This window comes from Mizuhopecten yessoensis, unplaced genomic scaffold (genome assembly GCF_002113885.1).
Source record: "Mizuhopecten yessoensis strain PY_sf001 unplaced genomic scaffold, ASM211388v2 scaffold6683, whole genome shotgun sequence".
Classification (NCBI taxonomy): Eukaryota; Metazoa; Mollusca; class Bivalvia; order Pectinida; family Pectinidae; genus Mizuhopecten; species Mizuhopecten yessoensis.
In genome coordinates this window covers 614,636-640,118 of record NW_018406672.1, presented here as the reverse complement: position 1 = coordinate 640,118, position 25,483 = coordinate 614,636, and the positions used below count along the sequence as shown (strand labels likewise).

Here is a 25,483-nt window from a genome sequence, read left to right as displayed (position 1 = left end):
TATCTAAATATAGACTGCTGGGTTTACCTGTGCTGCCACACATTTGTAATATATGCTTTGCTATGCATGAGTAAATGTGATGCTCTATGCGATAACATAACCCTGGCGTCAATATCATGGGAATTTAAAAATAATATTTGTAATCAATTATGTGGTGGACATGTTACTGTTTACTTTGTTCAGATAGATAATTCACCATTCGCTTTTCATTACAGACTCAGCTTATCAATTCCTCACAGTTTAAATCCCGTTACACTACAAGGATAGACAACTCGGCATTTTTCTCGATTACTTGATGAGCATTCGTGGTTGATCCAGGTATAAAGGGAAAAATAAAGTGGTTTTGTAATTTGTGTTACGTAAAACGCTATAATAATTGATGTGTTGTATTTTAATTTATTTTTTGTCAATGCAACATACAATGTACGTTCAGGATCTATTATCTATGTAATATGATTATCATGTCTCTCCGCAAATCGCGAGAGGACTTCTGAACTCTAACCCCTCATTGGATCACGATCAAACAGTTCAGTGCACAACAATCACGTTGAATCTGGATTTTTGTATCGTCTTACATCAAGCGTTGTTCCAAAGGGCACCTGTGGACACTGATAGACTCTTCTTTACTGATATCTTCTATTTCTTTATAAAGCTCCTTCATCATATCGCCAAACTGTGGCAGTTTATCATATATGCAACTAAATATCAATTTAATTGAAGGACGTTTAAGGTTATATATTACATTACATGTAAGTAATGAATCATTGTTGACCAAATGTAGTGCAGGATTTGTTTTCTCAATATTTCAATTTTGTTAATCCAATTTTCTTTGATGTCCAGTATCCGTCCCCATCAGTTGTTGCAATGAGTACAGATAGTTATACAATAAACACATGTATTAACAGGTAATCAAATTTTGTATAAAAGTAAAACACTGCGAAATCATTGAAAATGTTGTTTTTTTTAATTTAAATTGAATATATATGACTATTATTGTAATGCAAATAATGCTATAAAACACGAAACGTCCTTGTGATGGTATATATAAAACAGTTTCTCAGTAGCTTTCTAGTACTTTCATCTCTTTAGAGGGGAGGACCCTCTGAAATATCTGTAAAGAGGTGAAAGTACTACTGCAAAAACTCACAGTGCTATCGTTGAATATATATGATGTATCGAAAACAAATGCAATTAGCTATTTCGTACGTAATGCCTCTTTTGTTTACTACATCACAACTCCTAAAAGTTCAGAATTTGATTGCGATTTTTAGTCAAAGCCGTTATTTGCGTTACAAAATTATTGCTTTGAAAGAACAATTAAACTATTTACTAATCGATTGCAATTAACATTTTAATAATTCATGAGTATTTACCAATCTGAATAGCTTGCTTTACATAGCCGCAACTTCTATTTATTCAAATGTGTTCCATATTATAATTTGAAGACATAAACAACTGGGGCTAATCTTTATAAACCACTAACTATGGTAGCCTGGTTGACAACTACATAAAGCATACAGTTTGAGTAACATTAAAATTGGTACCAGGTAAGTTACTTCGTAAATGATCTATCAAATAGTCATATATAGTTATCCAGGAAAACTGGGTTTTTTAATCGTCTATCAAGCTTTGATAATATGGTCACATTCGATCTCTGAGTAACTAGTCTTATATTTTCTCATTTCAAGTTAATAATTTTACGCAAATAAATTGTTGACTGATTTTGGACTATTGATCTGTGACGTTGCCGTAACCTATCAGTCGCAATTCATTCAAGCACGATTGACATAAAGTACAAAATTGAAGACAAATTTCCTGTTGTAGTAAAATGTTTTAAAAATTATAAACGGGTTTACGGGCACCATTTGCAGTACAGATACTTTTCATGATATGGCATTACCACTTCATGATTTTGCCACATTCAAATGTCATTCATATAGGGTTGTGAATGTAATGAGCCGATTGCTTACGTCATCATTATTATGACGTCTTGATTGTTACGCTGGATGCAACTGACTTCTTGACAGATTGCTGTTCTATTCATATTACAATTACATGTATATACGATAATTATATCATCTGAAATGAATTCGGAATAATTCTAAGTTTTATTGATTTTTATCTGAGAAAAATAGATTCCAAAAACGTAATCAAACGTATGATGAAATGGGATAAACTATTTCTCACACTTATTACTTAAGCTTACAGAAGAGCTTTTGTCCTGACTACGCTGGGACTTGATCACTTCTGACGTGATCACACTTCAGAACTTGAATACGGTACGTTATTGGTCACATGACTCAGAGGTCATGGGAACATGTGATCGAGGGGTCACCTGTTTCAATAGCACACCATAGATGGTCGGCAGCTGGTGTCGTACCTGGTCCCTGTTGAGGGTGTCCTTGGTCGCGCGGATGTGTATGACCTCCCTGACTCCTCTCCTGAACCAGTCAGCCTCCTTATCCAGTATTTTGGCCCCTTTCCAGTCGGTCTTGTGCCTGGTGTTTCTAGCGTGTTCCACAATCGCGGAATTCCCCGTGCTGTCCTTAATGTGTTCCTTCAGTCGTACTTCAAGGGCACGTTCCGACTCAACCATGTAAGAAGCTGCACATACTATGCAAGCTATTTTATAGATACCACCAGTCGTCTTTTCTTTGGGGTTTTTATCTTTGGGGGGCTACCAGTCTGGTTCTAAGTGAGTTCTGGGGTTTAAAGTGTACAACTACCCCACGTCGGTTGTAAATCCTCCTCAGACCTTCAGAGATCATAAGTATTATACTGCTTTCAGTTGTCATTCAAAGGCAATGTGATGCCAAAATACAAATCCAACATAACGTCACAGTGCGCTTCATTGCGTTTGCCTTTATCTAATTGACATTATTTTTTGTCTTTGCCACTGTATGCAAAATGAAAACAGATCAATGTTGAAATGTTCCGGTAAATTTTTGATTTGGATTTTCACATTTTGGCCTTCCGTACAGCTTATGAGTCAAAAATAGGCAGCGAAGTGTTCATTTCGTTTAACTTTCTTCATCAACAATATACTTTTTAAGAAGGAGTCTTCCTAATGATTGATATACCTCGATCACTTAGTCGGAAATGTTCAATGAGCAAATTATTCTTATTTTCTTAGAACCCTTGAGCTGTCAATATGAATATAACCTAAGGTAAAGGTCCCATTAAGACCATCGGTCATTTCTAAATGAAAGTTTTTTTTCTTTCCTTTGAAATAAGGAATCATTAGAATACCGGCAAAGTCAACAGTGAACTGGAGATATGTGCAGCTCATGTTAACTTCAGATGCCTTTAAGGTCTTGTTGTCTGATATGAAATGAAGCATCCAAGGCAAAATATATGTTTGTATTTCTTAATATTTGCACCTGAATGTCTTTTTTTTTTTATATTTTAATAGTTTCAGTACCAACTAACAAGATAAAAGTGCATCATTGTAACCATGATGACTTCATGTTTGTCAGATTAATTTATACATTGTATCACGATGTTTTGATTATTAAACCAACACCTGTTTCGTCATGTACAGCTAGATAAACATATACAAAGATTGTTAGACAATTGGGTACTTATAAAACAGAAGTCGACTGGCTCTTTTCACACATGTGTTTTCTGTTCTCAACATGAAGAAATAACTTCCGGAAGTTCATTATTTCTCAGTGATTTATAGTTGCAGCCAATACGGACAACATTATCATATACCAATACCATGTTTAGTCATTCATTATTCTTTAAGTCGTACAATTGTCTCTCTCCCATCTTTCTTCGATTATTCGTTTCAGCATTTGATATAGCGCCCTATCTAGCTAACATAAGCCATTCTAAAGCGCTTTACAGTACATAGATATACAATTAATACAATTAGCATATAAATTAAATATTACAATTCCCTATGTGTGCATGTCTGTGTGTGTGCTGGAGATGTGATGTGTTCTGTTTGTTGTGGGACCGTGTTTCCAACGGCATCATTTATAGTGCCACCTCACTTGAATGCTACAACACAGATACCGCAACATCGACCCCAGACCAATTTATACTCCACCTGGATGGTTGGAGTTGTGTGGGCAGGAGAAAAACACTTTCTTTAAATAGCCATGCGTACAACGACTTTGGGTACGCATCGATAAATACCAGTCACTATCATATATGCAACGAATTACTTCAGTTCTTATTTATTTGCATGCTGTTCAGTACTGTTACAGGACTAGTCTCACAAGGAATTGTCTGCTCTTCGATCACATCATAAATGACTAATGACTAGAATATAACTTTGTGTAATTCATTTACTCTGATAAAAATCAGGCTCACTTTCCCGTGGGTAGTGATCATATTCAATATTGACAAAGAATGTTCAACTCTAGTAAAATGCTATACTTTAGATGAATAAGTAATATGTTTTTTTTGATTATGCGAACCTTTACGATCACAAAGTGTCCTACACCGTTTCATTACACTCACAATTCCTCTCTATATAGTTGCATAATTCTGATGAGAAGATGCTATTTATAACGTATGTACCTTCTCCATAGAATAAAAAATATAAGTATAAATAATTTACAATAACATTAATAATTTAAAAACTTTCTGTCTAAAATGGAAATATCATATGAGTGCTCAAGTATGATTTGGTCTGATTTTTGTTTTTAATTATATAAATCTTTGAATAATTGAATGACAAAAGTTAACAATTTTTCTTTACTCACAGCAAATGAATAAATTCACTTTACCAAAGATATCCAGGTAGTAGAACCATCGCAATAAAACTCTTGCATAAATTAGGTTTCAAAGTTATAATTATGAATAAATCTCTAAATAAACCCTGTAAAAATACTCATAGAGTTTATAGAAGCAAACATAGAAAGAGATATAATGCATAACAGCCGCAAGTGATCAAACGGCCTTGGTTCCTCTGTAATGAAAATCACGGAACGACAAAAAATTAATTAAAAAACAAAATAATTTAAGCAACACCTCTCTAATATATTAAATAGTTTCTGCTTATTAAAATAGAAAGGCTTTTTTACAAACACGAAATAACGTTTCATCTACAAATAATAATTACGTTAAATACAAATTATACGAAAACACTAGGAGATTCATCTTTGTCTTTTAAATAATGGCTCCTTAAGAATGACTTTATCTTGCTAGCATATGTTTACAACTTTTCTGCAGAAATGTCAAGGTTGCATCTTCCATAGGGTGCTTCGCCTTATCTGGCTACTGGTTGTACGGTTCCTTTCCTCAGCAATGGACCGTCCTTGTAGAGTAGCATAGCGGGCCAGACACCGTACTCCACAGTGTCACCTGATCTAGTGTATGCCTGGAACATTTCAAAGTTTATCTTTTTCTCTTTACTCACATCGGGCCAAAAGAGAAAAATTCGTGGATGACGTGTTACCATGCTCCAGCATATCTCGATACAACTTTCTGTGAACAGCAATATCTGCATCGCTTTGTCCTTAAGATGCTTCTCCTTTACAAGACTTGCTTTCGCAATCTGGAATGAAATAAGTTGTAATCGACTTACATCAAAAGATCCTAACCTCCTTCTTTCTATGTTCCGTTACGCACATATATGCTATTCTAAGTATGCGGTATTTTATTTACTTCAAATGAAGCAGTAGCTGATCATATGTCAAGCATTTGATATTCTGATAGGAATTATTGTTCTTATCTTGTAATTCCAAAGTTAATAGAATGTTTTTCCATTTTTTTTTCCATTTCTAATTATCTAGGACCTAACCTGAACGGACTTTTGATACAAAAGGACAACAACAGAAACTATTCAGATAACAAAAAAAGAAACATTATGGCTAAATATAATACTTTTATCTGATTCATACGAAAAACAATGTTCTGATATTGTTTTTCTTAAATTCATTTAAAATTACAAAGAGCAAAACAGACAAAACTCCATTCTTCAGAAATGTTTACATTGAAACTTGCATCAGAATGTGCTTCTGTTGGCATCACATACTCACATCAACAACAGCCATCTTTGTAAAATTAGAAGCGCCATGCTGTGCGTCTAACAGATTGCGTTTGATTGCCTCTGATCCCTCTGGTAGTTTTTCCTAAATAACGAGTAGAGACCAGCATGCAGTTTAAATAAACTGTTTTTACTAAGTATGTTTAAATCAATAATTTGTATGAAAGCATGGTTTTGTTTCATATACAGTCGAACCTCGTTATCTCGAACTCGTATAACTCGAAGACCCCGTTTAAGTAATTCATCGGTCCCGGTCAAAACTTAAAAAACATCATGGTAACGTAATTCGTATACTTTACCTGTTGTTTGTATGAGGATTGAAGACAGAAACATACTAGTTCAAGCTGGGATAACTGACTGTCAGCGATCCTTTCACATTCACTGTAACAAAACTTGAGGAAAACACTTGATCAGCAAGAATCGTTTCCCCAAAGTTATAATAACTACGTTTCGTTAATATTGTTTAAAGGAGTGTTTAAAATCATTAAAGTAGAAATAAACTTTGAAATGATTAGAGAATAAAAACAAAAACAAAAATATTTATATATTAGAATGTTTATTTTAATTACCGCAAGGAAGGAAGAACATCCGTATATTAAATAATATACTATTGCGAGATTTCGCATCAGCATGTGAAAGAACTGAAAATAGTTTATGTCAAAGTGGGAAATTATACAAAATTGATATTTTATTACTCATTTATGTTAGCTGCAGCCGACGTTTTACGATTCCATAAAATTTGAAAATCACGCAAGAAACCTTTCTTTACATAAATCGTAAAATCATCAAAAACTGGTAAAACAAAATTAAACTCAAAAATAAGGGATTTGGGTAAACTCATAAACTAATCTGAGGTCAATAGATCAATCAAGGAATTTTTATTTTTATAATTCAAAAGGAAATGCTGTTCTATTCAGTTGTGCAAACATTCGCAGATTTCTGGTAGCATACTTAAATGCCATTGTTTGGAATTTTTCTTCTGACGACCAAAACAGATAAATTTCACTAAAATTTCATATAACATAAGTAAACTTCACTTTAGCCAAACAACAAGCACACAGAGTCAATAGTAAATTTATCAAAACAAAACAGATCCTAAAGGTGTTAAAGACAACAACGTAAGGGTAGGATATAAACCTTTAGTATCGCTGACAGGAGGTCTATTTTTTCGCGTTCCCCTTTCTCTGAATATAGTTTATGCATGGCGTCAATCCATTCATTTTCGTAAAGTTCGCCATATTTCGCTGCCAGCTTCTGTGTTTGGTTGGGGTCAGTCATGTCTCTGCTCACTGGATTTTTGTGGGTAAGCTTGTCTTTGGCCATCTTGCGCATTCTGTAAATAAATGTCGGTGTGCTTTTACGATGTTTGGATGAATTTGTATACATGGTTGAAATTACAATTATATCAAATGGTTCTAATGGAACGGTTTCAAACTTTTTCATATTTGACGTGTTGACTACTAGTTGACAATGCTCTTATGCCTTTAAACTGAATAATTTCACTGTAAGAGAGCTATCTAATACTGTTTTACGGAAGCAGATACGCATTTCACATGTAAAGTAGGCGAAAGAAAATTATATTATGAGAGACACCTCACTTAATATAAGTATTTATTCAACAGGTTTAGAACAGTCCACAACATGTAAACATTTCAAGAGACATCGAAGCCTTTTATCCGGAATTCTAGCAGAATGATTCCTTTTTCTATTATTTTTAGATTTTGGGTTTATCACACATACCTACGTTGAATTGCACTACGACAAAACTCTTAAATTCGTTGAGCGTTATATATGCATATTTTGACCAGGCCTACATTATGTACTTAGGTTTTCGTTTATTAATGTGCATTATCCTATATGTATATTGAAGATTTTCTCTTTATACCTAAAACAGCTATACATTAAAAGAAACCTATGAATATTTGAGGAGATAGTGAGAGGACTTAGTTGCAGAACGGGAGAGTTTGTAATCCAAAATATGCAGCAGGGTAATTAAAGACAGGAAATTAAAGGTAAAGATTTAAGAACAAATTAGCAGACATGTTATGGAGACATATGTGTTAGGCTCAAAAGGAATAACCTTGATTGAGACAACATTTTTATATCAAAACCCTTTGTATGTTGATATCGATCATTTTGTGAACAGCATCACGTTTCAGAAAAAATCACATAAAATATAAAGTTCCGTTTCATTGAATTATATTGTGATGGAATCATGGAACTATATATCGGAAACATAAAATCAAAAACAATTCCTAGATACTGTATGTATACAAAACATTTAAAAAAGGTATCATTGGTGTCAGGACACATCCCCTTTGCCTATTATGTATTAGTCTTTTTTCTTATACACGTTTGCCTCCTGACAAATTAGGTAATAGCAGAGTAGAAAATGCAAAAAAATATGTTCGAGTTTTTGTTTTTGTGCTTTGATCGTTTTTTAGATTTAACGCTTGATATACAAATGCTGCTTTTAAACTTTTTAAAAATTCAATGGATCAAAAGAAAATGTGTTTCTCTTTTTAAAACAGTCACATGTGTCACAAAAGGTGAAATTTTGGCGTTTCGTGAAGCGCAAGAAAAACACATATCCAAAATAGATGCCGAATCGGTATTTTTAAAAAAAAAATCAGTTAGGAACATTATACAAACAACATGCAATTAGTTTTTTTTCATATTTGTTCAGATACATGTTTGCGTTCCAAATTCATAATAACTGGTTAAATTTTATGAAAACCCAGTAAACGAGTTCAAACAAAATTTAAAAGTGATTTAAACCTTAGAAAAGTACATCCTTAATCGTAAAATGAGTTCTACCGTCGATCAAGCTTGGTTCACGCTCAAACTTAAAAGCGTGGAATTATACTACCACATGTATGATATAGTTGAACGTAGTTCACAGCTGAATTTAAACTGCTTTAGTAATGTAATGCAGGTGTAAATCATGCTTAAAATATCAGGTTGTAAATAAGGACAAGGAAATGCTTAAGCGTCATTAAATCAACTGTCAATATTGTTTGACTTTGTATCATCCTTGTTTGATATAGGTAAGAGTGGTTAGAAAAATTCAAACAATTTTGCCAAAAAAGATACAGATCCCCAAATATCGTTCATTTACTATAGATTTAAGACAAATAATATGTTTGTGTTTTGAGGATACATTTTACTTGATTATCCCTGTTTCTTATTAACTACAATGTATAGTTTTCACTAATCACAGGTTAAAGTTAACCCACCCTTGAACAGCTGTGGTCTTCTCTTTCAATTGAATACAGTCAGAGAGTTCATCTTATTAGTTAATTAACGGAGAAACAAGCTTCCTCAATGTGCAACAGAAACACTGACATTTTGTATAAGCAACAGTTCACACTCAAGGTACTACAGTAGAACAAGTATATATCCAATAGTTGTCGCATTTGCCATAGATACGCTTCAAGTTAAGAAATAAAGCACATTGGGACAATGCTTCAAAAGAACACGTTAACGTTTTGTTTTGAGTTATATCACATCCAAACACAAAAGTCTTGTCAGTCTGTCTCAGGTTTATCAAGTGACATGAAATTTTGAATTACTCCATTTTATTCATTTATTTGGTACACTTGTCTCAGAGTCTAATGATACATCGAAACAACAAAAAAAGAACTTAAAGTTGTTGTTTTAAAACAATATGTCATCTGTTTTTGTTATTATGATGTTCTAAAACACATTTAACACAGCGTAAGTTGAATACGACACTTTGTGGTTTTACGTTAAGTCATCATCGAAACAAGAAACAACATAGCTGTAGAAATTGCTATTTTGATGTTTCGCAACAGGACAAGAAGGCGGATTCTTTGAAAAAGCAATAGGCCATTCCTTATGAGAGTCGTCAATCCAAGCCCCATCGATAAACAATTAACATGGCTTTGATGGGCATGGCGCTGATCAAAGCTATTTTTAGTTAAATGTATTTTTGTTGGATCTATTTCCTGTTTTTTAAGCAGGCTGATGGTATGTAGTATGTAACAAACAAACAAAAGTGATTTAAACATAAAAATGTAAAACATTTTAAATACGTACTTGTCTTCGAGAGATGTTTTGTCCTTCTTTGCCTGATGCAACTTTGCCTTTGTGTCATTTAATTCCCTTTCTATCTTTTTGATATTTTTTTCATATTCCCACTCTTTCGTATCTGCACGTGCAACCTGTGCCTGACAGACGTCACTTGGATAAGGGTCGCCTGTACCAGTCGCGTAAACATGAAAGTTCATCCTGTTAAGAAAACGAATGTAAAAGATGATACAACAATGGTCGTTTTCATAAAAAACGAATAGAAAAATACAAATGATAAATAACGCATTTAGAGAATTCATATCTAAAGTGGAGAATTGTCAGGAATGTTGGTTTACATTCGGGTTCAAACAGTGTGGCTGGTCAACGTATTTTTGACCGCATGACATTTTGTGCTGAACGATATTTGCATTTCTTCAGTATAAAATACCTTTCTGTGACAGCTTAATGACACGGCAACTATGAAGTAATTTGTATAAACACCTGTGTTGCTAATAAAAAATAAAATAAAAGAAATAGTATTTGCTTCAACTAATAAATCAGTTTATTTTTTTCGAGATGATGTTTCACAATCATCAATCGCGAGGTATGTGCTCCGTGTTCAAATTATCCACTCAAGTACGTTGATCTCGCTAAATATAAGAACATTAGAGCCACATATAAACACGTTTTGGTTATGATCTATACACACAATGTGATAACTGCATTGTCCATTTTATGCTTTAGACGGATTGGTTTAAAAGGGGAAAAAAAAGAAAAAGATCTCGGGTATTGCAGGGGGCAGCGGATTCCTGATTCTGCATGGGCCTAACATCAGTTACCCTAGTATAATGGTTGTAAATAGGAATGATTATTAGGGTTTCAGTTAATAAATGAATAACTCACTGTTTTTTCCACAAAAACTAAAACAATTAAAATTAAAAAAAATAAGCAGATACATAACTTCATACTCAGTAAAAATGATTTGCGAAAGTGGTACATTTTAATGGTTTGATAGAAGATTGAATAGCAAGTGGTTAGTGCTGCAGGGGCCGCTTTGAGGAGTCAAGTTTAGGGCATAGACAGAGCAAGCGATCCTTGAAAGAAGTAAAAGTCAACAAAAAATTAATAAATAATCAGAGGATAAACAACTTTCACCTTCAGTGGACAGGTTTAGCTAAACGTGAGATTTAAACAGTTTGATAGGAGTGTAGAATGAAAGGTAGTATAAATAATGTCTGCATAGACACCAATAGAAATTGCGAGATCACTGTTGTCAAAGTGAGCTTCTGTTCCCTGCTAAGACAGAAGATAATATATATTCTAGAAATGAAATGTGACGCATTGGTTTAAATGATAGCAGCAAATTGATGACATGGAGATTAATTTTACATCTGGTCGGGACTCCGTCACTCACAAATTTTATTTACGGGTTTTTTCAGTGCACTTACATTTTTATTTTGTTTTCTGTTATGTTTTTTTTTAAATTTTGTAGTTATGCTTCATGGTGTTTGTCTTTGTGTTTGTGACTAGAAGAAGGGACGGATTGCCTCGAAAATTGACGAATTCATTTGTCTGCATTGTTGTTATTCCTCTATATATTTAAAAGCTAAATTATTTCGACAGTGTAGACCAAATAAAGTCGATTTTTTTGGAGAAGCCCGCTTCGAGGCATTCATTAGACAGACAAAGACTACAGTAACTACACATTGCAAATTATATATACATTTAACTGTTTAAGAACAGCAAGGTCTCTGCATTATAATTTAAATAGATTACCGGGAATGCCTAAGAAAAAGATCGACGAATATTTCGAAAAATCAGAGCTCGTTTAAACCCGCATCGTCCACGGTATAAACACAAGTAAGGGATTCAAAATTTTTAACTGGATATGAAGTAGATTTCAAAAATTGTGTAAATTGAGTGAAAAATGAATATGGTTTCGAATAGGTGGTCAGTAGTCTAATAATTAGTCGAACGAATTGACAAAATGAAAAGTTAATGAAGATATGTGCCGTCCCTTGAGTCAGTCTTCACGGCATAGTCACGTGAAATCGAAACGACCGGTAAACATATGAATGCATTTTTCACAATGTATAGAGAGGTAGTCAACATATAAACAACGAGTAAATATGAACGCTTTTGTGACTAAGAAAAAGAGATAACGAGTCCTGGAATAATTAAGAAAATATCAATAACATAGATACCTGACCAGGAATTTGTGAAACTGTATTGAATAAAGGACATATTTTTACTATCACATACTTTCAAACATAACAAATTATGACCCAGATACTAGTACCACTACATCTATAGCTCTATGTCGCTTTAATACCATACTTAGGCGGACAGTTTCAATGTAAGAAAATAAGCAATTACTTCAACATCATGTAGCTCATTGACGGTTTTAATACACTTAACTTTAAACTCATATAAAGAAGTAATAAACATGGCTTTGTTAATTGAACGCCAAGTATATGGTATAGTCAGTTTAAGTTTTAACAATAAACTTGAGTTAAGAAACTACTTCCAAGGTATAAATATACACAACCGTGCATATCATATACAGTATCACAATAAAACATTTATGTAAAGGTACGTAAGATAATTACATATTGAAATGACAATTGTACATCGCTTTATTTCTTCAAAATTGAGTTCATGTAGTAGTTAATATATTCCATTGCAAAAGCAAACGTATATGCATAAGATGGTGAACCTTCGAGTTATCGTTAGCATTGAAGTAGTACGTCATAAAAGAGTTATCTTCAGACCTGAGCATTAAAATGCAGTCCGTTAACTCTTATCTAATGCTGTCAGTTTCAGTTTTTTAACGTTTGAAAATAAAAGCATCCCTGCAGAACAAACGATGGATTGATCATGAAAACAAACTCCCTAGACTAAAAAGTCAGGGGAAAGCGGGGATATAGTCAATTTCACGACCTAAATGTATACAGAGTGAATAAAGGAGAAGTACATTGATACTGTTTAGTCATAAAGAATATTAGCTTGGATATAATGATGGATGTAAATGAATTTTTTTTTTTTACATTTTCGTTTTTTTAAATATAATTATTTATTTTTTCTATGATTCTGCTTCCTTGCGTTTAAAAATAACATAAGTGCAGAATAATTTACATCAGAACTCTTCTTTGTTGGAGATGCAGCATCAAGTGATGACTCTTTACCTTAGTATGATTAAAGTGTGTAAATGCAGATAGTCAATAAAATCTTGTTCTACTGCCATTTGTTTAGCATGCTTTTTGTATCATAAAGGGGTTTGGTGATACAACGATGGATAATATCAAGAAAACAGCTGAATACATTGTTAATTAACCAGCAGCGATGAGGCAGATGTCATCTTCGTTGTGGAAATGTGTAGGTAGCATACTTTGAGAATACGAAAACTTTTCAAGTCTTTGTATTGCCTGCTATAAATTCTTCTTTTAGTAGTTTGCTTTGTAATTTGAACATCAGATGTGGTCATCTTGGACACGTACATGTACGCCTCTTCAATCTGAAGGAATGAGTAGCTCTACATTTAGAAAGGCAAGGTCATCTCGTATTGGGAGATAACACTTTTAATAGTACATGTGTAGTATGTTTGATGTTGAATTTAGTTGTCAGTGGTTGTTAATACCATTACATTTCGAATTAAATGGATATTTTATACAGGTAGTATTTGGCTTTTCATTTTATGGTCAGGCAGTTGTAAATATGTGTGTATCCAAAGCAACATTAATCCAATTATAACCCACCAACCCCAAAACAATCATAGGAAACACTGATTTTTGCCAAAATAAGTATGAAATCAATAGTTGAAAATCTTTAATAATCTTAAATAGCACATTAAGTACCTAATGCAATATTACACAGGCATGTGATTATCAATAGTTAATGCAACAAATGTGTTAAAGTAGGACTCAATACATGATTTAAAACACTTTCATACAGAAAATAAATCCCAGCAGTTACATGCAGTATGATACATGTTAAGACCCTTCCTCTGAAAACTCAGTCCTGTAATAATGAATGCCAGAAATTATTCCTGCTTGGAATTTATATAAATACTATACATACCTGTATATTTATATTATACATACCTGTACATTACAAGAGTTATTTTTTAAATATTTAAACATATTTTATTTCCTATTTTAATTTAACAATGGGATTAAGTTAAACAAGTTGTACGAAGCCCTTTCCCACAATATGTAAATTGTCACGCTGTTTCCTCATTGTGTATCATATACAAATGTAATGTTAACGTAACAGGCTAAATTCAGGGTTGACGTGACGTCATTGTTTCGTTGATCTGACGTCATATAATTGTTATGAATAAGGGAATCCCCCTCTCTCAAACCTTGGGTGAAACATAGATATCTCATACCGGGGAAAGTGTTGATACATCTGTCCAGGTAACAGAAAAGTTAAGTATCATATTACAGCACTATTTTACCTTTTGTTAAGGATGTACATAGTTTTTCAATCCTGATTAATAAATGCTGCCAAAAAAAGGTTTTACAGTATCATTAAATGCTCTGGATTCTGGTGTCATCTTAGTGCTGTAATTGACGGTCCCGAATTGTTAATGACATCGCCTAATAGAAACAAACAATTTTTAGACAATTTTGTTTTTGACTCCAGCGAATGGCTATGATTTTCAAGCATACAAATTATCTTTTCTTAGTAAACGGCGCATATGTGGATGCCACACCATAGCAACACAATATGTTGCTATGCGGAAATAGTCAAAATATGGTGCTTTTAGATAGTTAACCTGCATAAATAAAAGCCTCGGCAGATGAAATTCACGCACCTAATTATGAAAATGAGGATGTATACTTCTCTTTGTTATGCAATTTATTCTATACCTGTTGTCGAATGCATTTAAAATTTCATATTTGTGTATCAAAACGCGGAATTATCTATCACCGATTTTAGCGTTGCCTGCCTTAACGATGGAATTTCTTTAGAATTTGTCAGTGTACAGCTGTATAGCCAAACAGAATAAATTTGTTTTGTCTTCTTTTTACAGCAGATGCTGAAATGTAATTCATTTTTGCATACTGTATATAATGCCAATCTGTGGATGCTATCACATATATGTAAATTTTCAAATTACAGGATGGAAGACTGATAATGGCACGGTTCATAATATACACACAAGTTATCAATTTAAAATTAACCAATACTTCTCTAACCTTTTGAATTCGTGTAACTAAGGGGTTACCTTTTTCATTTTTCTTAGGTATGTTTTTCCCCTATCCAAATTATAAATTCGTTATAAAGTAGATAAGGAAAATTCTGATACCCGAAAAGTTTATACGTAATTAAACATCCATTCTAAAATAAAACGTAAAAGCAAAAAGCGACAGATATATATATGCATGTATATATATCGTATTGAGTCATCATTAAGTTGCATTTAATAAATGTCTGTTTTTAATTGACGGAATAAAGTTAAGCCTTCTACAATCACACAATTATCTGAAACATAACAATTTATGAACCCGATTACTTCTATTCCTACATCTATGTCTGTATCTACCTTTAACAAGATAGTTAGACTGACAGTATCAATGAGGGAAATACTGAATTACTTTGTTCATTGGTAGTTGCAATACACTTATTTGCAAGATAATGAACAAGGCTTTGTTAATTTAACACCGGTATTATTGTTAAATAAATGTAAGTTTCAACAATAAATGTTTTGAAATGATTCCTCAGATATAAATATAAACAAACTCGCATAAAATATATATCACAGTATAATATGTATGTCATTTGAATTGTAACGAGATACAGACATGTACCTGACAGTAGAGGATTGTTCTACTGAAAATTTATTACGCCTTTGAAGTAAAAAATCATCCTGCAGATGCTCTCTCAAACTTGACCAAACACGTGCTTTTGTATACTAAACGCATAGTAAAACGTATCATTTGTTCAAATTTCACTGATGCGTTTGGTTGGACCAGAAAGGCATTATGGGTGTAAATTTAAATTTGTCACCATATTTCCAGGTCACTTCAATATGAGGTGATTTCCGTAGCTTGCTAAGGATCGATAACGTGTGGGAGAAGTCGGGTCAGTAGACCCCCCACCCCATCTCACTTGGTTCGATCGCTACCATGAAGAAGTAACAGACATTGCAGAGGAAGTTAGTCGGAACCCTTTCAGAACAAATGGCGGATTAAGAATAAACCTCAGTTTAGGGGAGAGCGGGGATACATTCTGTTTAACGAATTAAATTAATATAGAGTGAATAAAGGATAAGTAGATTATTTATGTTTAGTCAAAAAGTGTGTTAGCTTGGATAATTTAATAGATGTTAATGAAATAATTATGTTGGTTATGAAAAAATAAGACTTGTTGATTTCTCTTTTTTAATGTGAATGAGATTGAATCTCAGTTGTTAAATACTGCTTAAGGGAGACAAGTGTGAATCTACAAATATTCGAATTAAATCATGTATATGTAATTAAGGACTTTTTCTTATGAATAAGAAATATATGTTGAGGTCATTATGTTTTTCAATGCCTCCGCTAGGAGTCGAACCCGGGACCTCTGGCTTACTTGTCTTACGCTCTACCAAATGAGCTAAAGAGAAGTTCTCCCTAGTCGAGTCGTTAGGAAACGGCTAGTATTTTACCAGGGTGCATAATCATTAAACGAGGATATAAGGAACCAAATGCCTTATAGTGTAATTCGTTACTTTGATTGACACATATTGTATGGCACTGGCAATTACTGCTTGAATCAATTCGAGTGACGATTAAGTTTTTCTTCAAAGTTTAGGTAATATTTCCATACGTCTAGAAGTGTAGCAAGTTATTTTCAATATTTGCTACAAGGAGCCAGTCAGATATATCGTGTCTGAGAATATGGCACATTTTCACAACCAAACGGAGCAAGTTTCGGGTACTATTTCAGGGAAGCGTTTTTTTCTAAATATGTACACTATGACACAACTATTTCAAGGTCAACTGAATGGAGAAACTAAGGAAGAGTTTTAGACCTAAGAGAAGCGAGGCTTAAATTATTTGCCGATGCTGATCCGTCACAATAACGTTTATGTTAATCACTTGTAATTATGACATACACAAATATTTAATTGTTTAATATTTGATCTGTTTGCTTTTTAAATTATATACCTTTTTGAGTCGCACTCCTATGTTATAAAATAAATATAAAAAGCATGATAAAAAAGAAGACATCTCTGTTGTTTTGAAGGGAAATTATCTTTCTTTATTGTAGTAACTAGTAAAGCTGTGAGCGAGCTCACAAAGACATATACCCACCACTTGCCCTTGCAAGGTTTCTGGAACAAAAATTAAAGTTTCAAGGACCATCACTCAACGAAAAATAGTCTTACGACAAAAGCACATCACCATATAATGTAGTTTGACTGTGTAAAAAATATAAAAATAGCTCCATCAAACATTTAGGCAGGAGTTTCGCTTAACATATTTCCGGATTGATTTATAAAGTGTTAAGGGACATAACTTGAAACACGCACCTCTGCAAACTAAGGTGATAACTGTGAGACCAAATGCCCCGTGGTATAATGAAAATCTCCGCGTGGAAAAACAGAAACGTAGACAAGCAGAGAGACAGTGGCGACGGACCAAATTAACCGTTCACCAACTGATTTATAGAGAGCAATGTCGGCTAGTTGGTTCACTGCTCTTTCAGTCAAAGAAGGCTTATTATTCGGAAAAAATCGAAGAATGTGGCAAGGATAAAAGACAACTTTTTAGACTCACCAAAAACCTAATGGGACAGAAAGGTGAAATTATCCTACCAAGCTGTAATTCTGAAAAAGACTTAGCAAGCAAGTTCAGTGATTACTTTCTGAATAAAATCAGCTCAATCAGGAAAAATATTACCGAAGTGAACACCTCTGCTGACATTGACATCTCTGTCATGACTGCTGACATTGCATTTGATGGGGAACCATTGACAAAGCTCTCACCAACAACCCAGGACGAGTTGCGCAACATTATCATGACCTCGCAATCGAAGTCCTGTGAGCTTGATCCACTGCCTACAGACCTATTAAAGCAATGTCTTGAAGCACTGCTTCCTTTGATTACCGCAATCATGAATAAATCATTGGTTGAGTCAAAGGTTCCATTATGTTTCAAGAAGGCACATGTCAGACCATTGTTAAAAAAGCCTGGAATGGACAAGGAGGAGTTGAAAAACTACCGCCCAGTTTCAAATCTGCCTTTTCTGTCTAAGATCTTGGAGAAGGTTGTGTCCCGGCGTTTAGAGGTTCATCTCCATGCAAACAGTCTCCATGACAACATGCAATCGGCCTACCGCATGGGACACTCTACTGAGACGGCCCTCCTACGTGTACATAGTGATATAGCTTCTGCATTGGATAACAAGTGCAGAGCGGTGCTTGTCATGCTGGACTTGTCAGCTGCATTTGACGTCATCGACCATGGCATACTTTATAAACGTCTGGAATACTCTTATGGAGTGACTGATACCGCACTATGCTGGATACAGTCATACCTGAGTGAACGACGACAGTGTGTTGCCATTGGAGTTGCCACCTCACATGACAAAGTACTAGATTTCAGGGTTCCTCAAGGGTCGGTGTTAGGACCACGAAAATATTGTATGTACTCCAAACCGATTGGAGAGATTTGTCGTCGCCATAGCCTTCGCTATCATTGCTATGCTGATGACACACAAATTTACATGGTCATAAAACCACAGGACAGTTGGAATACAGTCTCAGAAAGTCTGGAAGCTTGTCTGACAGATATCAGTATCTGGATGAACGCCAACATGCTTAAACTTAATCAGGAAAAGACGGAACTAATCGTCTTTTCCCCAAAGTGTCAGCAAACAATGGCTCTCCAGCTCAAGGTTGGTGCCAGAACTATTGAGACTGTTCCAGCTGTTAAAAACCTAGGGGTATACTTTGACAGTTCTCTGAACATGGAGAAACAAGTGAACGCTATTGCCAAATCCTGTTACTACCAGATCAGGAACATCGGCTGTATTCGGCAGTTTCTAACTGCAGATGCATGCAAGATTTTGGTGCATTCACTTGTTACCTCTCGGTTGGATTATGGTAACGCCCTGCTCTGTGGTATATCTGACAAACTAACTAGTCGTCTGCAGAGGGTCCAGAACACTGCAGCACGGCTAGTTACTCGTACTCGAAAGAGAGAGCACATCACACCTGCGCTTTATTCGTTGCACTGGTTACCTGTACGATACAGGTCGCAGTACAAAATTCTGGTATACACATACAAGGCACTGAATAAAACAGCTCCTCAGTACCTACAGGAGCTTGTAACCCTGTATCAGCCGTCAAGATCACTGCGGTCGGAGTCAGAATCTTTGTTGTGTGTTCCCAAATCTCGTACTGTGACCTACGGAAACAGATGCTTTGGGAGGGTTTCGGCTACGTTGTGGAATAGCTTACCATCTGCTATTAGGAAGTCAAATACCCTGGCCAAGTTCAAGAGGGACATAAAAACTCACCTCTTCACGTCTGCATTTTAGAATCTTTGCAAAGACGTCATGTAAATACCACCCTTTTATTTGTTCAATTATGTGCACATTGCTTGTTAAATTTATGAAAGTGATTGCAAGCCTTTGTTGTTTGTTTTCACAATTATAACCATTACTATTATCCATATGTTGTAAAGCGCCTTAGAGTAATTTTACAAATTATATAGGGCGCTATATAAATGTTGTATATTATTATTATTATTATTATTATAACTCTAGGAAAATAGTGGACTCGCAATTTCCTTCCTTCAGGCTACATATGATTTATGGTTAAGGAGGAGATGCTCTTACAAGGAGCATGGACGGATGGACTTCGTTTACGTACATGTAGAATAAACACATGAAGATTGTTAGCAAGGAATACAATTGCGATAATTTACCATTATAGAGGAATTCTATTTAACTTTCTTGTTCAAATGATTACTTTGTTAAAAAGGTCACATACTTTAAGAAGATAATAAAACGTTTTTTTTTAAGCCACATGACAGGAGAGTTATGCAACATAGCTTTGTGACATATCATGCCAGGAGACTTTGTTGCATAAAAAATATTAATAATTTCATCTAGATACATTTCGATTTGTTTGGTCAGGAAATAGTTTCCCATTTTACCGGCCAAAAGTTCAAAATGTAATTATGATACAGTAGATGTTATCGATCACAACACACAGACAATAATAATTTCTCATCGATGGTGTTAAAGTAAACCTAATCCGTGATGTTCTGTTATATGAAGGATATTCAGAGGTAGCGGTAATTATCTGCTTATGGCAATTTTCACACTTATTTATTTTTCGGTTTGTTTCGGGTCAAGAGTGGAAAATTCTGTTGATCATTAAATTAGACGGTTTTTTTTTAACTTGTAGACTGAAGGATATGATTAGGCTTTCTTTGACTTTTATTCAGTTTTTTCCTCCATTGCCATTTTTAAAGAGTTCACCTATACAGACACTTACAGTGTTGGTGATTGCTTTTGTTGTCTAGGTACCTTTTCTTTGGTTATGTCTGTGCCTCTTCCTTTCATGTCTTTTGTTTTTTTCTGCAACATGATCGCATGTTATAAAAAAATGTCCAAACGCTATATATGGTGAAGTGAATTTAACATTTAGTATATTCCTGATTAGTCGTGTTTTGGTAATTCACACGAAATAATTATTTTCATGTTAAGGAGGGGAAGTATAATTTTTTCGACAGTCAAACCAAGACGTGTCGTACACATGTGGCTTGAATTCATTTTGAAGACATGGGACCATTGGTACGAGGCTTTTCGCTATCTTTAATAAAAATACTTTTGAACACGCAGTACAATCCATCTTACCCTATATTTATTCCCACTTTGTAATACATTTTTTCTATACTTACTATCTCACTGCTAACAGCATCCACAACCGATCGCTTCAGTGTCCGATATTTCAGTTGTTTTAGAACCATTATTTTCCAATTTTTTGCTATTTCAGATTCAAGGTTGAATAACATACTTTCAACCTTTCCCACAATCTTGTCCGTCCGCTCAGAATAAAAAAAAAAGATCAACGACACTCATTTCATCAAACAAAAATGATTTTGTGGTGTGTAACACAAAAAATGACAGACTGAGATGGATCAGAACTCTTCTTATCAGTTTTGAAAATTCCAATGACCGATTTGATATGACAAGCAAAGTGTTTATGCATTGTTATATGTAAAGTTCTGGTTTTCTGTAAAAAAAATCATGAAGATATTCGTTTTTATTGTGGAATCATTTTTATGATGTATATATAATTCTCGATGGTAATAAATCAGTTAATGAAAACCTGAATCAAGATGATACCAAACCCTTTATTGTGGAATCGTTTTTATGAAATGTTTAACAGGGCGTTCTTTTCTCCTGTCGTTAACTCTCCAGGAACACGAGGCTATTGTTTTTGCAACAGGGTATCGCCTTCACAATGCAGTTGTGATGTTACAGTTAGTATCATAAGCAATTGCATACACTTAATTCACTTTTTAGTGCCGATTATTTGAATGATAAAAGAGATTACTGGCGTCAACGAAATAAGATATTAACAAAGAAAATTAAAATAGGTCCCTTGAAAAATTAACAGGAGAATAATACCATCTATCCCGAAAGGTTAGCTACAATTTCTTCATTGCTGATATCTACAACGCAAAAACAGGAAAATATCCAAATATTATCACGTCCTTAAAGTGCGAACCTTAGTACTGAGAACAGATTTACAAGGCAAATTAATGAGTCGAATCAAAAGTATCAACCTTCATATAGCACCAGAGATTGAAATTCAAACGAAGCAGGTCCGTATCTTAAAAAAAATCTGGTAAGCTACAACTACTCCAATGTTGATATCTACAACGCAAATACAAGAAAATATCCAAGTATTATCACGTCCTAAAAGTGCGAGCATTGGTACTGAGAATAACTTTACAAGGCGATTGGAATCAAAAGTATCAATCTTCATTTAGCATCAGATATTGAAATTCAAACGACGCAGGTCCGTATCTTAATTAACAATCGGTATTAAATGTACTGATTATTGATTATACAGAAGCAACGTTAGTTAATATTTCGTCTTCCGAATTAATAAGGTTTTCCTTTGTTAGCACGCAAACTTTAACACTGGTAAAGAACAGCAATCAAATTATTTCAAAGCTACTTTGTCTGCCGATCATGTAGATCGTTGAGGATGATTTGGTAATTTTGGTCAAGATGTACCTCTTTCTGTATGAATTCCATAACGGGTTGTCAGCTGTAATGTTTTTAATGTTGGTCCTAAAAGATTTTGAAAGTTAATCCAATTCAACGTACTCTGATTTTTTCATTTGCTGGCATAGCTTTCTTCAAAGAACATCAGTATCTTGAAACTCACATTCTAACATATAATTCAGGATTTTGAACAGTTTGTGTCTGTCATGAATAGCTACGACAGCTTAAGTTTATTTTTTTGCTATATTCAGGTAGCGTTGGCTTGATGTTGAAAAGCCTGAAACTCGTCGATGACCAATCAGAAAACAAAACAATGCTTAATTGTAGGGTACAATGTTTTGGTAAATACTTTTTTGAAATAGCATTCTTAATCAAAGCAGTGTATTAATATCTAACCATGTCTATATTTTATTTCTACTTTTATGAAAGAACAAAACAAATATAATGGGAAAATATATATCAAAACAGCTTCTTTTTGGAATGCTGAAAGGAAATAATGGGAAAAGACATCTCATATTTCACGATTATTATACTCTTATAAGTATGGACATAAAAAATATATTTCCGGGAAAGCGTTATTTTATTGTGTTTAAGTATGAAAGATATATCTCTGGTGACGTTATACTTGTCTAATTTTGAACAGGATTGCACAGGAATACTTGCCAACATGCCTTACTCGATTTGATTGTTGTTTTGTTAAGAATAACTAATTGTTACACTGTTAATGTTGGAGCTCCGTACATATGGTTTATATGTCATTTTTGTTTATCCTTTTGACCGCAGTGTTAAGTTATGATAACAATTAATATGAAATATATGTGATATGTAATGTTTTTATAATACCTGATCGACGTATTTCGTAATATTCGTCCAGGATTTCCAAATTTCCTTTTTTGCCAGAAGGTCTTTGCGAGAGTAATCCATTAAATATTGTTCCAACTCTGTTAGTGCAGCAGGTAAGTCCTTGCTAAAAGTATGACATGTGTACAATCATTACAAAATGTTATTGATGTAACGAACAATAAACTTCAGAGATATGTCAAACCATTTACCCCCAAAGATTCTAATACACATTAGCATATTGTATTTCAAAAACAGTGAGTTTAATTTCAAAATTCTCCTCAAAATTTCAAAATTCATAACCCCCTACCCCGATAAAAACAGGTAGTTTATGAATTAAAACAATTATTCGAGTAGATTTAAGTAGATAATGTTTAAAATGATAATGATTAACTTAATAATGCTGTTTGATCCCAATGACGCTTCTTTATTTTCTTAAAAAAAACGTCATCCTTATAACTTATGCCAATAACATATATAGAGTTATTGGTTAAGGTCTTTTAATTGACCTTGGTATTTTAGAGAGTTAATCACATTATACGTAGAAAAGGTGAACTCAGTTAAAAAAGGTTATTCGAATCGCTAGCTAGTAGTCCAAATCATCTCTATACTATTGAACTAATAAGGAAAATTCCAACTGGCCGAGTTAGTACCAGACGACTACGTGATAAATTGATAAGACATACTTCCAATCTATAATGATAGCAAAAAACACTCTTGACGACGGCGGTAAACAGTATTTATAGTGCGAGTAACATTTAGGGAAGTTTTATGCAAATTACCCTACCAGATGTAAATGAAAAGAGAGAATGATTATCTTTATGATGCATACCGATTTAGTGATTGAATAGCTTTTCTGTGAACACTATATATAAGTCAGCGTTTCAAGTATATTTCGTTCTCTTTGTTTTATGAATGACTTTTTTCTTTAATATACAGTTATAAAATCAGCCAATTGGGTTGAACAGAAAACGTTCATCATACTAGCTGATCAATAACTAAAAGCTTCAGTTAATGAACTCTGTTTTAAAAGTATTGGTAGTTAAAAAGACCTTTCAACTACCCATACTCGTTTTCTCAAGAAGTTGACAATACTTTTTGATAATCAAATTTAAATAAAATTCGACCCTTTTTACCAGTCTTGTTGACATTTGATAACCATATTAGCTACAAGCGAGTTATTCTATAAAAACATAACTAGGTCGATCTATCGTTTATATTTCTATCTATTAAAGAATGTTCGAAGAAGTATAGCAATATCGCAGATTTAAGATCACACCTAAAGGAAATATAAGCTATCTGGATTACGGCCAAACTATTGCATGATTGGTGTGTTGTATTCGATACATTTAAACAACGAGAAAATCTGAAAAAAATACCATTACATAATAGGGATCTCACAAACGTAAAATATCAGCGCTAGAGTTTATTCTGATTTGTATTCACTACACCATATACATGTATCAACGGTTATATCCCGCATAATGAAAACAATATCACCAAATGCGCCCTCTGGGAAATCCCCTTATCGTATACGTTTTCTTCATAAATTGGTTACACTGTATATTAACATAAATGCTTCCACAACACGTGAGCACTAGAGAGTGCTATACGAAGATTAAGCTAGTTAAACGTATAGATATCATGACAAACTGTCGTGGGTACATGATGATAAATACTTACGTCGCCATTTTGATAGATTCAATTAAACTTCCTCATCGTGGTTCGGAGAATTGTGTGCATGTAGTCATAATAAATGTGTAATCAATCGGTGACGGGTTTTTAAATATAGACCGGTGGGTTTAAAATTCTTGTCACACGATCGAGATAAGCGCGTTTGACGGTTGTTACCTTTAAGTTCTCTTACAGGTAAAGCTAATGCTATTTACGGCAACATTACCTTGATATAGATAACAGGGGATATCTCTTTTTCAGACAGATACCTTAGCTTACGCTAATCACTATAGACTCAAATAATCAATACAACACCGGTATAACCTCGTCATGCTCTAAAATTGCTGCTTTATTCGAAGACACTGCTCGTCAATTCCACTGGTGTCGTTGGATTCGGATATTATATGAAATTAAACTCAATCGAGTGAAACATATAAAGATGGTACGATACATTATACTTTAAATGATTAATAATGATTAGTCAACTTGACAAATACTATAAACAACTAATGCGTTTAAAATTTCAACTAAATTAATCGACAACCCCGTTGAAAAATATCATCTTCATTTTTACTAATGATTATCTTGAACAGTCCAGTCCTGACCACTTATTGAATCATGCTTGAACTGTTTAATACACATTTAAATTGAATATGCCTCCCTGCATCGTCGTAAAGAACACAGACTTAAGTCATA

General features: G+C 33.9%; 1 protein-coding gene across 2 annotated transcripts; it reads right to left on the bottom strand.

Moving 5' to 3' along the window:
• Positions 1–4,165: 4,165 nt before the first annotated feature.
• Positions 4,166–24,916, bottom strand: LOC110452422. Of its 2 annotated transcripts, XM_021500931.1 has the most exons (9): positions 24,797–24,916; positions 23,117–23,240; positions 20,935–21,081; positions 20,529–20,611; positions 10,061–10,252; positions 7,139–7,334; positions 6,301–6,393; positions 5,994–6,086; positions 4,166–5,509 (listed from the first exon to the last, which is right to left on the bottom strand). In XM_021500931.1, the coding sequence occupies exons 1-9, from the start codon at positions 24,802–24,804 to the stop codon at positions 5,222–5,224; spliced, it is 1,224 nt and encodes a 407-aa protein (XP_021356606.1). In that variant the 5' UTR covers positions 24,805–24,916; the 3' UTR covers positions 4,166–5,221. The 2 variants fall into 2 exon arrangements, with proteins under 2 accessions (XP_021356606.1, XP_021356607.1); XM_021500932.1 differs by lacking the exon at positions 23,117–23,240 and having other exon boundaries at positions 20,935–21,711; positions 24,797–24,906.
• Between the last annotated feature and the right edge of the window lie 567 nt (positions 24,917–25,483).

What these genes read in the sequence shown, in the direction of transcription:
- LOC110452422 (XM_021500931.1), bottom strand. An exon ending in TTACGAAATACGTCGATCAG is followed by an intron (nt 21,082 to 23,116) that starts GTATTATAAAAA and finishes TTTTATTCTGAG; the next exon opens with CGGACGGACAAGATTGTGGG. An exon ending in CAAAAGCAATCACCAACACT is followed by an intron (nt 10,253 to 20,528) that starts GTAAGTGTCTGT and finishes TTTTCTTAACAG; the next exon opens with GATGAACTTTCATGTTTACG.